Below are 14,249 nucleotides of genomic sequence, written 5' to 3' on the forward strand. Positions count from 1 at the left end.
GACACTCAAACGTGAGTGGCCACTTGTGATTCTTAATAGATTTACTGATATTTATTGGCTGGGTTTTGTAGGTTTTCTGAAGTGAACAGGCCTACAGGCGTGAGCGAGGGAATAAATGTGGTTTTTGCCCCTGGTACATATTTACTACATGCCGTAAATCGAACCTGGACATTGTTCCGCTACAGCCATTCATTATTGATGACAGCATTCAGGCAAGACGTTTATGAGCTGGGCTGTTAGGAACAGTAATTCACTCTGTCAGGAGATCAGGAGAGAGGAGCAGGTGGAGAAACAAGAGGAGGAGAGAAGGTTTAGGGAAAAGAAGGAAAAGGAAAACAGATGGGATAGAAAATGTGTGAAGCAGGGAGAGGAGAGGACCAGAGAAGCAAGGATGGTGCAGAAGAAAAAGGAAATAGTAGGCATTTGTGAAACAAAGCTTTTATTCATGGGGAATTTTCTAACCATCCCTCCCTTTTTTCTCTACTCCACCCTCCCTTTTCTCTGGCTATCATGTTTCTTGTGCCAATCAATAATTTATAGCTGTCACTCCAGAGCAATGAACCCCCCCGGCTCTCTGAATGACAGATGAGGGTGAGAATGGGTGTTGGGGCAAAGTGAAAAGCAAGAGAGGGCTTAAAGCAGAGTGGTGGAGAAGCATAAAGTAACAAGAAATAGCAATGGAGAGACAGGAGGCAGTGCAGCAAGTGAGAAAGAGACTGATGGAAAAATGGTTGAACATGACACTGGATAAATAACCAAGAGTGGGAGAACATTTCCCACAGATAATGATATTATGCCGTGAAAATGTCTACCAATTTTCATACTCTCATAGAACTAATTACAGAACTAAGAGAGGAAATGTCAGCTTTGTGACATCAAAGTGGGGACGCTGCCTACTAATTTTTCCCCTATTTGTGTCTTGTTGTTTTACCTAAGCTGCTTTTAGCTCCTAGCCCACAGCACACTGCCACTCTCCAAGATAAGGACCAACTACACACACAGTTAGGGTGGGAGGAATTAAAGATTGTGTGTGTCTGTGTGTGTGTGTGTGCAGCTATGTTGTTTTTTTGTGTGTGTGTGTGTGTGTGACTGAGTGTGTATTTGTAGGAGTGTTGATGTGCAGTTGTAGCCATGACACATTAGGCTTGAAAAAAGAGGTTGAACCTTGAAGCTGTGTCAAAACTGCTCTGTGTGTTCAAATTTTCCCATGAGTCACAGCTCTCCAGGTGAGGCAATCACACACACACACACACACACACACACACACATACAGTCACTCTAGACAGTCTTAATGAAACTGGATGATGATGGAGTGGAGGGAAATTACAAACTAGAGGAAAATGTGCATTTGTGTGTGTATGTGTGTGCTCAGACTTTAAATACATAACCGTTGTGTTTGTGTGCATGAGTGTACTTGTGAGAAAGAAAGAAAAAAAAGGCGGCATCTTCCTCTCCCTCCTACCTGCTCTTGTAATCCTCTGTGTTTTGGTGACCTTGGCAACCTAATGACAAAACAGTTTTGGTGTCCCTTTGATTGAGGCCATAGGTGGGCGTGAAATTTGGATGGGCTGAAAAGACAACGAAGGAGAGAGAGCAGGATGGAGGAGAAGGAGGATAAAGTTGCTGGTGCCCTCTGACTTGGTCAAATGAGCACCTTGTCTGTTCAGTTAATTCCTCCACTCTGTCTTTCTTTACATATCCTGCTTACTTTCCTCTATGCTGTCTTCGGTATCATCATTTCTGGCAAATATTGTCTGAAAGGTTCAAGATTCCCATTTGATTGAATTGAAGGAAGGAGCTTTAATATTTTTGATAATGACTGTGCATTTTCAGCATATATCGCATAAGCTTGGAACAGGAGGAGAAAAAATAACTTGTGACAAGTGTAAATTTTATATTTTAAGTAGATTATGCATTATCTGTTTGAGTTCAATTAGGCTTACAAAGTGCTGACCAGGATTATATAGTGCATATAGTATGTTGGCATTTTTTTTTTTTTCATCTTTAGTTATGTCTGTTTACATTTATATGAAGCTGTGTGTATTTAAATCCTATTGTTGGAGCCCTTCTGGGATTTTGTATAAGTAGGCTGTAAATGTTTAAATCTGCATGGGGCAAATATGTGTTTTGCTAAGCAGTTGTCTTGTAAGATGTTGGTGGGTAAAGTATAAATATTTTTGTTTGGTGGTGATTAACTTGTCTAATTTGTCATCCCATGAGGAACGAGTCATGTAAATGATAGGACACATAAATAAACTCATTCATTCCATTTGTCAATTTTTATTTTATAGCACATGTTGTATCTCTCTATTTTTCTACCTAATCTCTCCAGCTCCCTCATTTCATCCTCATTTATTCTCCATTGTGTAGTGTTTATTTGATAAATTTCTAAACTCAAGGCACATCTAAAGAAAAACAAGATCTTGTGCTTTTTTTTATAAGTAACTCTAATAGCCAGAAGAATAACACAAATGGACACAACAATGAGGTGCTGATTAAAGGGGCAATTTATGTCTCAGCGGAAGAAAATTGTTCTCTGTCCAGGTCACCGGCTTGAGACACGGCAGTTATTAGTGATCAAATGAGAAGGACATTGTCTCGCACATACTCAGGAGAAAGTGTATTGCAATGATGCTCACTGGTTGGAGATAAAATGATAATGAATGATTGATAGAATGCAACCTTTCCCTCCCTGAACCAACTCTGGATTAAAATAATAGAACAAAGACTGAGTGAGCTTGAAATCAGGGGGAAAACATCATTTTAAACTTTCTCTTTTCTTCCTCCCGCAGTGAGAGATGATGATGATTTCCTGAGTCTGAGCGAGCTCCCAGAAACCTTCCCCTCTGACCCACCGGAGCCCTTACCTCACTTCCTGTTTGAACCAGAGGAAGGCTACATTGTCAAGAATAAACCTGTTAATCTCTACTGCAAGGCCACACCTGCCACGCAAATTTACTTCAAGTGCAACAGCGAGTGGGTCCATCAGAAGGATCACACCGTGGAGGAGAGGGTGGATGAAAACTCAGGTGAGTGAAGTCTAGCACGCAACGCAAACAGTCACATGCAGTGAGAGTTCAGTAGAAAGTGGGCGGAACAGATCGTATTCAGTAAACAGGCTGTCAAACTTTTTTTGTCTAAGTCAAGACATTTATGACAGAAAACACTAGTGGTAAAAAGCCGGTGACATGTTAAGTGTAAGCACTCATGTAAATTTTAATGATGTTCCTGTATTTCTCTTAAAAGTTGACCTCTTTGCCTGCATGCTTTTATGTTTCTGACCCTGATGAGATTCCACTATGTGTGACATAAAATTGTCACTCTCCGGAAAATGTGGCCAGCATTTTTCCCAGGTTGTCTCACTGAGGCATCGTAAGCAAACAGGTTAAACCTATTATTCAGTTGTTTAGTTATTTGTGCAGAAAGCTGGGTCACATGTCAGATGTGTGTACACAGCTGTCCTACAGCCGGTGCTGTACTGCGATGTTCACGGGACAGTTTAATAGGATCCACAGTGATGTACTGGACTGCAGCCAAAGTTCCACACTTGTCACTTGACAGCACATGGTATTACTCTGCCGGCGAGATAATGATGAATCTTGCTGTTGCTTTGGCAGGAAGACAAAGACGTACAAAACCCGGTTTCTTAGACTTTAAAGTTGATGTGAGCTTATGGGGCTCCACCTGCTTGTTAATGAGCTTGGGTCCCCAGAGCCAGTGATTAAACAGAGAGCTCCATGCTGAAAACAGTTTTAAAACTCCTGATATATAGTGTCTGCTGAATTAAATACACAGTGGGGTCAACAGTAACACAAATCAGCATGGTGGTGGTTGCATTGTGATGTTTTTTTCTTGAGGCAGTTGAGCAAAATGCATAATATATACTACTGCTCACTCTGTCATACTTGTCAATGTGTATTGCCTGCAATTGTGAGGAAGCAGAACTTTTGATTCTGTCTCAATTCAAGTTGACACATCGACTTGCCCACCAAAGATTTTCCCTTGTAATACAAAGCAGACCCCAAAGCCAAACATTGTGCTGTGTGTGTGTGTGTGTGTATTATTTGGTGTCCTGGTTGCTTAGTGGGTCTGCCACTGTGCTAAACCCAAGACAGAGTCGGAAGCAACTGAGCAGTACAGTTTGATGTTTCCCCTGATTCAGCTGTCACACATGAATAGTCAAGCCAGAGGAGAATAAATGCAACAAAAGCTAGCAAAACCTGAAAGAAGTAAACATGAGAAAAGTGAAAATACAGGTACACATATAGAAACGCAAACAGAGACTCACACTGTGGCAAAGTAAGTTTTAATAGAGAGAGAAAGTGTTTGTTTAGAGGGTGGGTAAGAGACACTGGGGTTTTAAGAGAAAGCTTCACTCTTATTTTCTTTCAGTCTCTCATTAATCACCTGCTTTTCCACTGAGGATGACATTTTACCATAATCACCGTCAATCGCTTGTTACTGCTTCTTTTGGTCTTCGGTGTCTTATTCTTTAGAATTACACCTCTTTCATTTCACACCAAGTGTACTCCACTTCTAACCCTCATTATCTTCAACCCTGTATAACTTGATTTTGATTTCTTAATCACCTTTCTTTATTGAACAGGGTCCCTGTTTCATGTCTCTCTCTGGTTTCTCCTAGAACCGCTTCTTTCTGAATATTTAATTATTACACTTTTTTGTTGTCTGTTTTTTTTTTTTTCATTTTGCCTCCTCTCTCTTTCTCTTTGTTTTAATCTCTTTTCTTCTGTCTCTTTCTCGTGTCATTTTTAAAGTTCCTTTTTTCCACATCTTTTTTTGTCGTTAAGTTTTTTTCTATGCTGGAACTTCTCCTTTGTCTGCTAAAAACTTTATGTGCCTGGGGGAGGTTTTGCATTTCAGAAATAAGTGATCTTATTGCTTTGTATTTGTACTGCAGCAGTGTTAGTAAACATATAGAAATACAGATGAAAAAAATCTTTTGTGTAAGCAGAAAGTACAAACATGTGTGATCACAGACCTGAACAAAATCCTACATTATATTAACTGAGTGAAATTGTTTGTTTGAACTGTGCTATGCCTCGTCTAGCTGTGTCCCAAGAAACAACATGAAAAACACCCATCTTCTCTAAGTCTCAAGCAGCCACAGAGGCAGATAGAGAGATTGCTGAGATTTAACAACTGAGGCGTTTATTAGGGCCTGAGCCCAATAAAGTGTATTTCGTGTGTTTGTTTCTTTCTTATTATTCTTTCTTTATTAATACGCCACTTAAACCCTAAATTTGACCCCCTAAACATGCTCATAAACTCACCAAATTTGGCACAAACATCAGCTCTGGTGAAAGATTTGATAAAATGTAAAAATTAACCCCCTAAGTGCCAAAATGTGCTCGAGAGCGCCACCTATGTATCTAATATGGCCACCATGGCCCGTAGGAATGTCGTAGAGAGATTGAACCAAAACTCAATTAGTCGTCTCATCAAGACCTACAAATCATATGCTGACACCCCTGACCTAAATCCAACAGGAAGTCCACAATATGCTCATCAATGTATGACTTTGCGCCATCCCCCAAGACCCCCAAAGAAATGCTATCTCCTCCTAGGGCGGTAATGGTATCAGCTTCAAACTTTAATACATGACTTATCACACTGTGCTGAACAAAAGCTATTAAAAACTTTGTAATAACTCGAATGGTTTAGATATTATAAGCCCTGAGTTGTAGTGCCACTTCACACCTTACAATGTAAACCAAGGGGAAGCAATCTCTAGGCATGGACTTTGTGTCAAACAAATGGTTCTGATGTCTAAACTATAAGTCTGACCACTTTGAAACCTGTATCAGTGGATTTGCGACAAAATTTCTTGTCCCAAGACAAGAAATGAGAAGAGATTAAGATTAGAGAAAAAATATTGATAAAATGATATATATGAAAACACCAATGTCTTCACAACAGAATGACATCACTCACATAGTCCAGCATCATACAAAATCACATCCTGGCTCTCTATGCCGATAATATAGACAAAGAAATACAAAATCCACATCATACATAGCTTAAAGTTCTGCTTCTTGACTTCCCTAACTAAAAAGTAACAGGAGAAAACAAGATCAACAGAAATGGCAGCCCAACCCTACAAACTCCTAGTGAACAAGTGTGGTTTGTTTGGGAGGAGATGAGCTGTGCTCCGGGCAGCACCGTGCTGCCATCTTGGCTCTTACAGTCGAATGGAACGAGGAAGGAGCCAATCAACTGCAGGTGCTGGTATCCAGTGGACTGATCACCTCCGCAGGATGGTACACACCATTTGCATACATTCTCACTCATGCACCTGTCATACATCACACATATTCATTCATATACTTAGGGCAAGAACAGAGTTTGTAAAAAATATCAGAATACCACCACAGTCATGTCAGACTGTGAGAAAGATGGGAAGATGACATTTAATCTGTTTTGATGATTCATGTGTCTGTCTCTCAGCCTTGATTTGTCCCATACATTGTAAAAGTCTTTGTTTTACCCCCTTCTCGGGTTCCAAAAAACTCCAGTCAATTAAATTGACTTAATTTACCTGGCCTTATTATGCTAAACCAAATTATGACATCTAAATGTGTTAAAACCTAAAAATCAAGGTTGGACAGGAGCCAATATGTACTAAACATTGTCATAGCAATGATCTCCCTTCTTCTCTCCTTTTTGTTCTTTTCTTTCTTTCTCTCATTTTTTCCGTCCATCTCTCAGCGTTCATTACTGACATCATGTGCAGCTGCTAGTCATTTATTAGTCTCCCATCAGCCATTCATTTGCTAGCTGTTGGATTCCAGACGGTGCATTATGGAGAAGAGAATTCTGTTCAATTAATGACCCATGGATTTCAGCTCTTGTATGTGATGGACACCATGAGGTATTTCAAGGATTAGGATTACAGTCAGTTATTCAGTATATTTTGAACTACATCGAATCCAATTTGTTCTTGACATTTTCAGTGGATGTCTTGCAGCCACATTAACCAATGATATCTCATTTTGTGCAAAAGTTTTATAATTTCATGTCAGAGTTATCTCTCTGAGTATTCCTGCCTGTTGAAATAACCCTCAGGCCTGGTTAAACATGAATTTTGTTTTAAATGCTTCAGCTGCTTAGGATATGTGTTAATTTATGCATAATTTATCTTGTACAAAGCAATCATAATGTCACTTTGATAAAAAAAAAAATAAAAAAAAAAAGTGTGGTTCCATGCTACTTTGTACTGCTGCGGGACACTTAATCTCTCATGCACATGCTGATCCATACAGATATACACTTGAAAATATAATGAATAAATAAACAGATGTCTTTATGCAATATCAAGGGCTGTTTGGAGCAGCTTTTTCAAGAAAATGACTCTTTATGTTTTCATTGTTTTCTTTTTTTTCTTTTTTCTTTTTTTTTGCATAGAATTTGTTATGGACAAAGTTTGCTGCAACTGTAATATTTTTATATATGTGGTTTTCTCTGAGCTAATCTGCAAACAGTGATATCCTAATATAAAGAGACTTCCATCATGCCTTTGTGCTTTTATGCAAAGCATTAAGCTAGGCATGTACTGGCCATCAGGGCTGGTGGCAACTAATAATAATAATAATAATAATAATGATAATAACAGTGACAACCAAACCAATGATCAGGATCATCATTATTTAGTCTAAATGTGTGTTTATCTATTGTAATTCATGCAAAAGTGCAGTGTAGGTTGGATTTCTTGGGAGGTTCCTGATGTGAAGGGTTGAATTTTGTTTTATTGATTGGTAGTCTCTCCACTGAGAAATAACTAAAAGTGCAATAAAGTGCAACATAGTCGCCCTGCCCTTATATTATTATATTTGTATTCATGTGCAGACTATGCCCAGTGTATCCACAGCAGAGAGAGGAGAGAGATGGTATGAAAGAGAAAAATATAGCAGTGGAGCGATAGAAGGATGTGAGAGCAAAGAGGAGAGAGAAGAGAAGAGAGAGATGAGATGCTATTTTTTTTTATTTTCTAGAGCTGTCTGTATACACAGTTGTTGCTAAATGCAATTGCACAGTTGGTTTCTGTTTCTCTGATTATAACCTTGGCCTATATTCATTAGGCGTACATTATTTTAAAAGGAGGCAACTTAATGTTCTCATTCAGCTGTTTGTTAGTTTATTTCTGAAAAATAAAGAAAAAATGATAGACAGTCATGATGTGAGAATCTCTGTTTTTTGGAAAGTTCTGGAGGACAAAGTATGCACATGGAGGCAGGGGGACTGTTATGCTAATATTGTTTATCAGCAGCACAGATTATCCAGTTGTATTCCAGAAAAAAAATAGGCTGTCACGGGGCAGTATGTGGGCTGGTCCGGACAAACGTCCAGGACTGAATTTTTGTCCCAGTACATCCCTGCATTTGGGTCACTTTTGAACAAATGGTGATGACAATTAAAAGGAGATTATATATTCTAGATATTTATTATGCAACACAGTTGTAGTGAATCACACAAAAAGCTACTGTAGGGTCTGTGCCTGGTCAATGCACAGTGTGTGTGCACATGTTTATCTGTATGAAAACCTAAACTCTGTAAGCTGTTTTCCCCTTTTGTTTCCTGCTGTTTCACAGACACAGCTAGAAGCTATGGCCCCCATACTGCCTTTATTATCTCTGTCTTCTCTCTCTCTCTCCCTGTCCCATCCTCTCCCTTTCTTTTTTCTTTGAGTTTTCTGCCTTTCTCTCTGGTTCATGCTGTTTTGTGCTCTACTCTAATTTCCACTAACGGAAATCGGAGAGAGTAGAGACAGATAAAACCTGAGCTTGAAAAAGCAGGGGAGAGAAGTAGGGGATGATGGAGGGATGTATAAGGAGGGTGCCTCTGAGAGGGCTGGAAAGGCCAACAGATATCAGGGAGTCACACTGAGGAGAAATATGATATGAATCCTGCTGCGTGTTTTCTTTCTCTTTCTCGCGCACACCCACTCTCTCTTCCTCCCTGTGTATATTTTCTCATCCTTTTTTGCAGCCTGAAAAGGAAAGTCAGCTTAAGTGCTGAAATGGTGTTCATTTGATCTTTGGGATCAAGATAGAAGAAAACAAAAGTGAAAAAAAAAAATGCATCAAAAGTTAAAACATAAATGGAACAAGCCGGAAAGTTGTGATGCCTTGCACCAAAATATATTTATAGGTTTATGTCTGAAGAGGATTAGGAAATTCAGCTTTTTTTCTTGTCATAGGGTAGAAAAGGACTGAAAAACTAAATGGCCTTGAGAGAGTTATTAAGTGATAGCAAGGGTGAAGTAAAGAAGGTTGGAATATTTAATGTTCAAAGGTGACAGCCCTAATAAGATGTTATGAACATTTTCTGTATAATGGATGGAAAATGTAGCTATATTTGAGTTTCATGACAGCCCAATAAATTACTTAGAATCTACTCACATGGAGCCTCATCTGGAGGGCAGGCGCGCCAGGTGAAGATCATAGGCAAGGATGGGAGGGAGGGGGGAGGGAAAGCGGGCAGGGGGCAGAAGGATGGCTTAGGGGTTAGTGAGGTCAGCTTACAATTAGAAGGAACAAGCCTGATTCCCTAAGCAGCTCCACTGCCTGTCACAGTATCCTTGACAAACATAGCTAACTTGACTTGCTGCTGGGTCGCCACACCAGCTGTGGCCCCACCCTGTGTCCCAGGCAAAGCAGGATATGGGAACATTTTTAAAAAAGTACATGACCAGGGTTTTCCCTGCCTATCTAACTTAAAGGTGGTACACTTTTGTAATTGTACTTATCTTAAAAAAAAGCAGCGGTTGCAAGCATGTTTTGATTTAATGACTAAATAATTACGTTTGCAAGATGAATGTGAAGTATATTGTGAACTTTCTATGCCGTCACTCAGAGACTAATGTTAGCGAAGCGGAACAGCAAACTCCAGCAGTAACAAATGAGACCAGCTGACCAACACACACTTCAGCATTAAACAACTTAAACCAACTATGAGGTGAAGAAAATAACTCGGTGCTTAGTCTGTTTCACCTCAAAAACCCTGCGCCTGCTCAGCGTCTTGGACAATGATGACTTTCCCCGGAGCTAGCGGTGCAGCAAAGAGACTGCTCTCCACTTCTTGAGATATGACGTTAATAACAACACAGCAGAGCACTCCGCTTCCCCCTCATGTTGTTATTCTCATACAGGCAGAAGACTGTAAGATGCTCTCAAATGAATTAATTCATGAGTTAATGCAGTTAACATTTTTTAAAATAAAAAGGCTGCAGAACATTTATCTTAATTGCCAGTTATGTTTCATATTATATTTCAGTGGACTAAGGACACAAGTGAATGGTTTGGCACACAGTCTACTGGAGCAAGAGACTGAAAATTGTGCCCCCTTTCTATTCATTCAATCGAGAATTGGTTTTGAATTGAGAATTGATTCTGAATGAAATTGGCAACAAAGTATTGTGATAGTATTGAATTGGGAGATAAGCGTATCATCCCAGGCCAACAAAATAAACACTGTTATCTGTCACACCCTTTATTTTTCATAATTTTGTTCCATCTTAAATTTAAATCCCTATGAACACTTTCATCTGTCAAATCATGAATTTTTCACTTAAGTGCAAAACACTCTAAAGGTGTGTGCACAAATTGTGTACACCACACCATGCATGTTCTCCAACCTTTGCCACCGTTTCAAAAAAAAGAAAAATCCAGGGACAACCCTGATAACGCAACCTGCCATCCTCCAGATGGGCACTTTAATACAGTAGCATTATTAGCAGTGATATTTGCTAAAACATGTTTAGCATATCTCCGTTTGAATAACTGTGACTTAAGGTGAGAACTAGCGTAATTTGTCTAGATTGCATATCTTATTGAGAAGGGCATTTCCAATGTTTACTTAAGCAACATGCGTACGACCTCAGTATATCTCCATTAGCCTTGAAGTGTGCTAATGACATATTGTGTACTAGGTTACTTACCTGGTCTCCATTAGTCAAAGTGTGAATTGTTATTAGTCTGCTAGCACTGACCTGTGACTTCACATCTAGACATGCATGCACACACACACACACGTACATTATCGACACACACAGTATTGGCTTGGGTGATTTGTGACCTCTTTCCCTCCTTTGCTGCCATCTCACTCGTATTGATTTCTTCTCGTCTTTTCCTTCGGCTCTCCTTCTTTCTCTTCCTCCTAATGTTTCTCCTCTCTCTCCTCCTTCTTCTTCTTTCTGGCATCACTCCCACTCTCCTCCACTTTTGTTTCTTTAGCTCTCCTCCTTCTTCCATGTTTCATCTATTTCTTTCACTTTCTCTTTCTTGCTATCTCCTGCTCTTGGATTGTCCAATCTCAATTATTAACAACCACCAAGATTTGTAAGGAGGTCAATTAGCTTCTGTGTCAGTGACTCCTGATATGCAAGACAGCAGTGTGTTTGTGTGTCTGTATCAATTTTGTGTATACAACTGTGTTTATTGCCTGACTGTGTTTGTGCGTGCTCATGTGTATATTTGACTTTGTCTGTGTGTGTGAAAGATAATAGTTTATTTTGTGTGAAATTGTGTGTGTATCAGAAAATGCAGCTCTGTTCGTGTACACTTATTTATTTATTTTTTGTTGTTTGTTTGTCTGTTTGAGGGCGTGCTGGTATGTGTGTGTATGTGTGTATGTGTGTTTGTGTAAAATTGTCTGAGTTTGGTTGCAGTTCCCTGTAGACTTTCGTGTCCTGGAATGTCCTGGTTCACTGCTTCTTTAGAGCTACTGGAGGACAAAACAGTGCACATTGAATGACATTCACATATGTAATGTGCACACACACACACACACACACACACACACACACACACACACACACACACACACACACACACACACACACACACATAAGTGGTATTCAAACATGGACCAGGAGGGACTGTGATGATCAATCAATGTCAGAGTGGAAGCCATTAAGAGAGTGCACCCATACACACACATGAATGTGTACACACAGTCTACTGTGTGCATTGCAAGTGTTGGTCACAGACCAGTGACTCTGTTCTGTCGATGTCCTGCATGATTTCCCTCTGTAGGTGAAGAACTCAGTCAAACCTTGCTCACTCTCCCTGGCAATGTCTCTCATTCTGTTGTCATCATCCTTTTTCTTTCTCCTTTTCCTCTTTCTGTCTTGATCTTTTTTTTTTTTATATAACACTAATGTAATAATTCATGAAGGGCTCTCAGGTAATGTAACATGTCACGTCTTCAGCTCTTGAGTACTGGCTGAGAAGCGCCAATTGCATTTCTAAATGTATGACTCAACCGCCTAAGCTAAGTTGAACTGTGTGATTTCGGTTTTGCATATTTATGACTGTTATAACTGTTAGATTTGATCAAATTTGTGTTCGCTTATTTCCATCTATTTTACATAATAGCTTACATGCAGTGTAGATCTTGTTATTAAAAGCTACAGATATAACCACATTTGGTGTTTTGATGATTGTTGTGGAGAGTCATCAGTCCAAAAATCTCCCAAAGGTGTTCAACTGAATTAAAAATCAGGTGAATGTGAAGACTAGAGCATTTGATTCACATCATTTCCATACTCATCAAACCATTCAGTGACCCTTCGTGCCCTTTATTTTTTGGCAGATTCTACCATATGTTGCCCATCTTACATTACATAACATTAGTTGCTTTAAAATATCCAATTATTGAACTAACAAAACCGAAACTAACTATTTAAGCAGATGTGTTGAACTTACTCTTGTGATACAGTAGAAACAAACCTAGCTCATCACACTGTTAAGTTTCACAAAAATGTTACAAAATTCGCCTATACCCATGAAACATAATATATTTGATAATTAGCTTAAACATCAAATTAGCTTTGGAATTCATCACATTAACAGAGTTTAAATATAGCCGGTAAGGGTTCAGCAGTTACAGCTACATAGGCTGAATTCATCTTTTGTGGGAAATTGTATTTTCTCTCGCAGCTCCTTCACAGGGAGGTCCTGGTGCTGGGTCACTTACTGAACAGCACCCCTGTAGCTAGATGGCATTCAGTGGGCTACTCACACACTTCAGCAGGGCAGATGCTTGCAAAATCAGAGGCTTGAACTTGTGTGTCTCTTGATAATATCTTAGTATATCTAATTCTGGCCCCCAAGGTAAACGGTACATCAAGTAAGAAATAAGAAGCCTTGTTTTTGTTGTTTTCCCTCCAATCATACAGATATATTTATACTATTTCTATATACTATTTGAACTCTTTTTAATGCACAAACTGACAGGATTACATTCCACTGTGATTGTACCTTATGACATGTGACAAATAAACTTGACTGATTGATTATAACCAGGAGACAACACAATAATAGGAAAACATTGCAATATAATGTAATCCCATAAAACAATACCAGTAAACTGCTCTAAAACCAACAAATATGACATATTATGCACTTCACAGATGTAGTATTTGTGGCAGGGCTGTTCATGTTATTGTGTCCACCCACTGGATGTTTCTATTCTGACCTCATGTCTTTGTCTTTTGTCGGGCTCTCTCCCTCTGTGGCGCTGATGAAATAATAATAACCAGTGTTGACTTTTTCTGTATCCTCAGTTTCTTTTCCCTAAAGGCCTGTCTGTTTGACCTGTCACTGATCACATTTAAACACCACAAAGCTTTTGAGTGCTTTTTTCCCCTGTTCCCTTATCTCTTTCGTTTTCTAAACCATTTAGCCTCAAACCCCCGTCTCTGTTTTCATGTCTGTCCCTGACTCGCTGGCTTCCTTCTGAATGTGTTTCTCTCTTAACGTTTTTTTTCCTACGTCTGGTTCATTTGATTCAAAGAAATCAAGACTTTATATTTTTGTCTGTGCCATTACTGTTTTTTCCTGCTTTCTTCATCTATTCTGTCAAAGCACAGTGGGGAATAGAGAGACATAGGAAAATGGAGGAATATATGAAAGAGACGGACTGATTTGGTTTAACAGTTACTGTGGCGAAATGGCAGGAAGCATCTTTTTGATTCTAATTGTTAACATGAACACCAAATTATTTTGTCTAAGCTGGACAAGAATTGTAACTAACTGGATATTTTTGAAATATTGTTCAAATTTTAAAAACTTGTAATCAGATGTTTGACATTGAAATAAATTAGCATAATGTCCTGTGTACCAACACAAATTTGTAGATGTTACTAATTAAGAACTAATCCAGTTAATTAGAACAAACCCATTAATTTTGTGTTTATTGCAGGTTTAGTAATTGACTCAGCATTTGTCTGC

At 39.1% G+C, this 14,249-nt stretch overlaps 1 protein-coding gene across 3 annotated transcripts in view; it reads left to right on the forward strand.

Annotated features, from left to right (window-relative positions):
• The window catches only part of unc5ca (unc-5 netrin receptor Ca), a 211,469-nt gene that overhangs the window by 92,618 nt on the left and 104,602 nt on the right, over nt 1-14,249 (forward strand). For all 3 annotated transcript variants that reach the window (XM_067611380.1, XM_067611394.1, XM_067611387.1), the window contains exon 2: nt 2,793-3,029. In XM_067611380.1, coding sequence (XP_067467481.1) covers nt 2,793-3,029 — 237 coding nt within the window. The remainder of the gene's footprint in view (nt 1-2,792; nt 3,030-14,249) is intronic.

Source organism: Thunnus thynnus, chromosome 2 (assembly GCF_963924715.1).
Source record: "Thunnus thynnus chromosome 2, fThuThy2.1, whole genome shotgun sequence".
Classification (NCBI taxonomy): domain Eukaryota; kingdom Metazoa; phylum Chordata; class Actinopteri; order Scombriformes; family Scombridae; genus Thunnus; species Thunnus thynnus.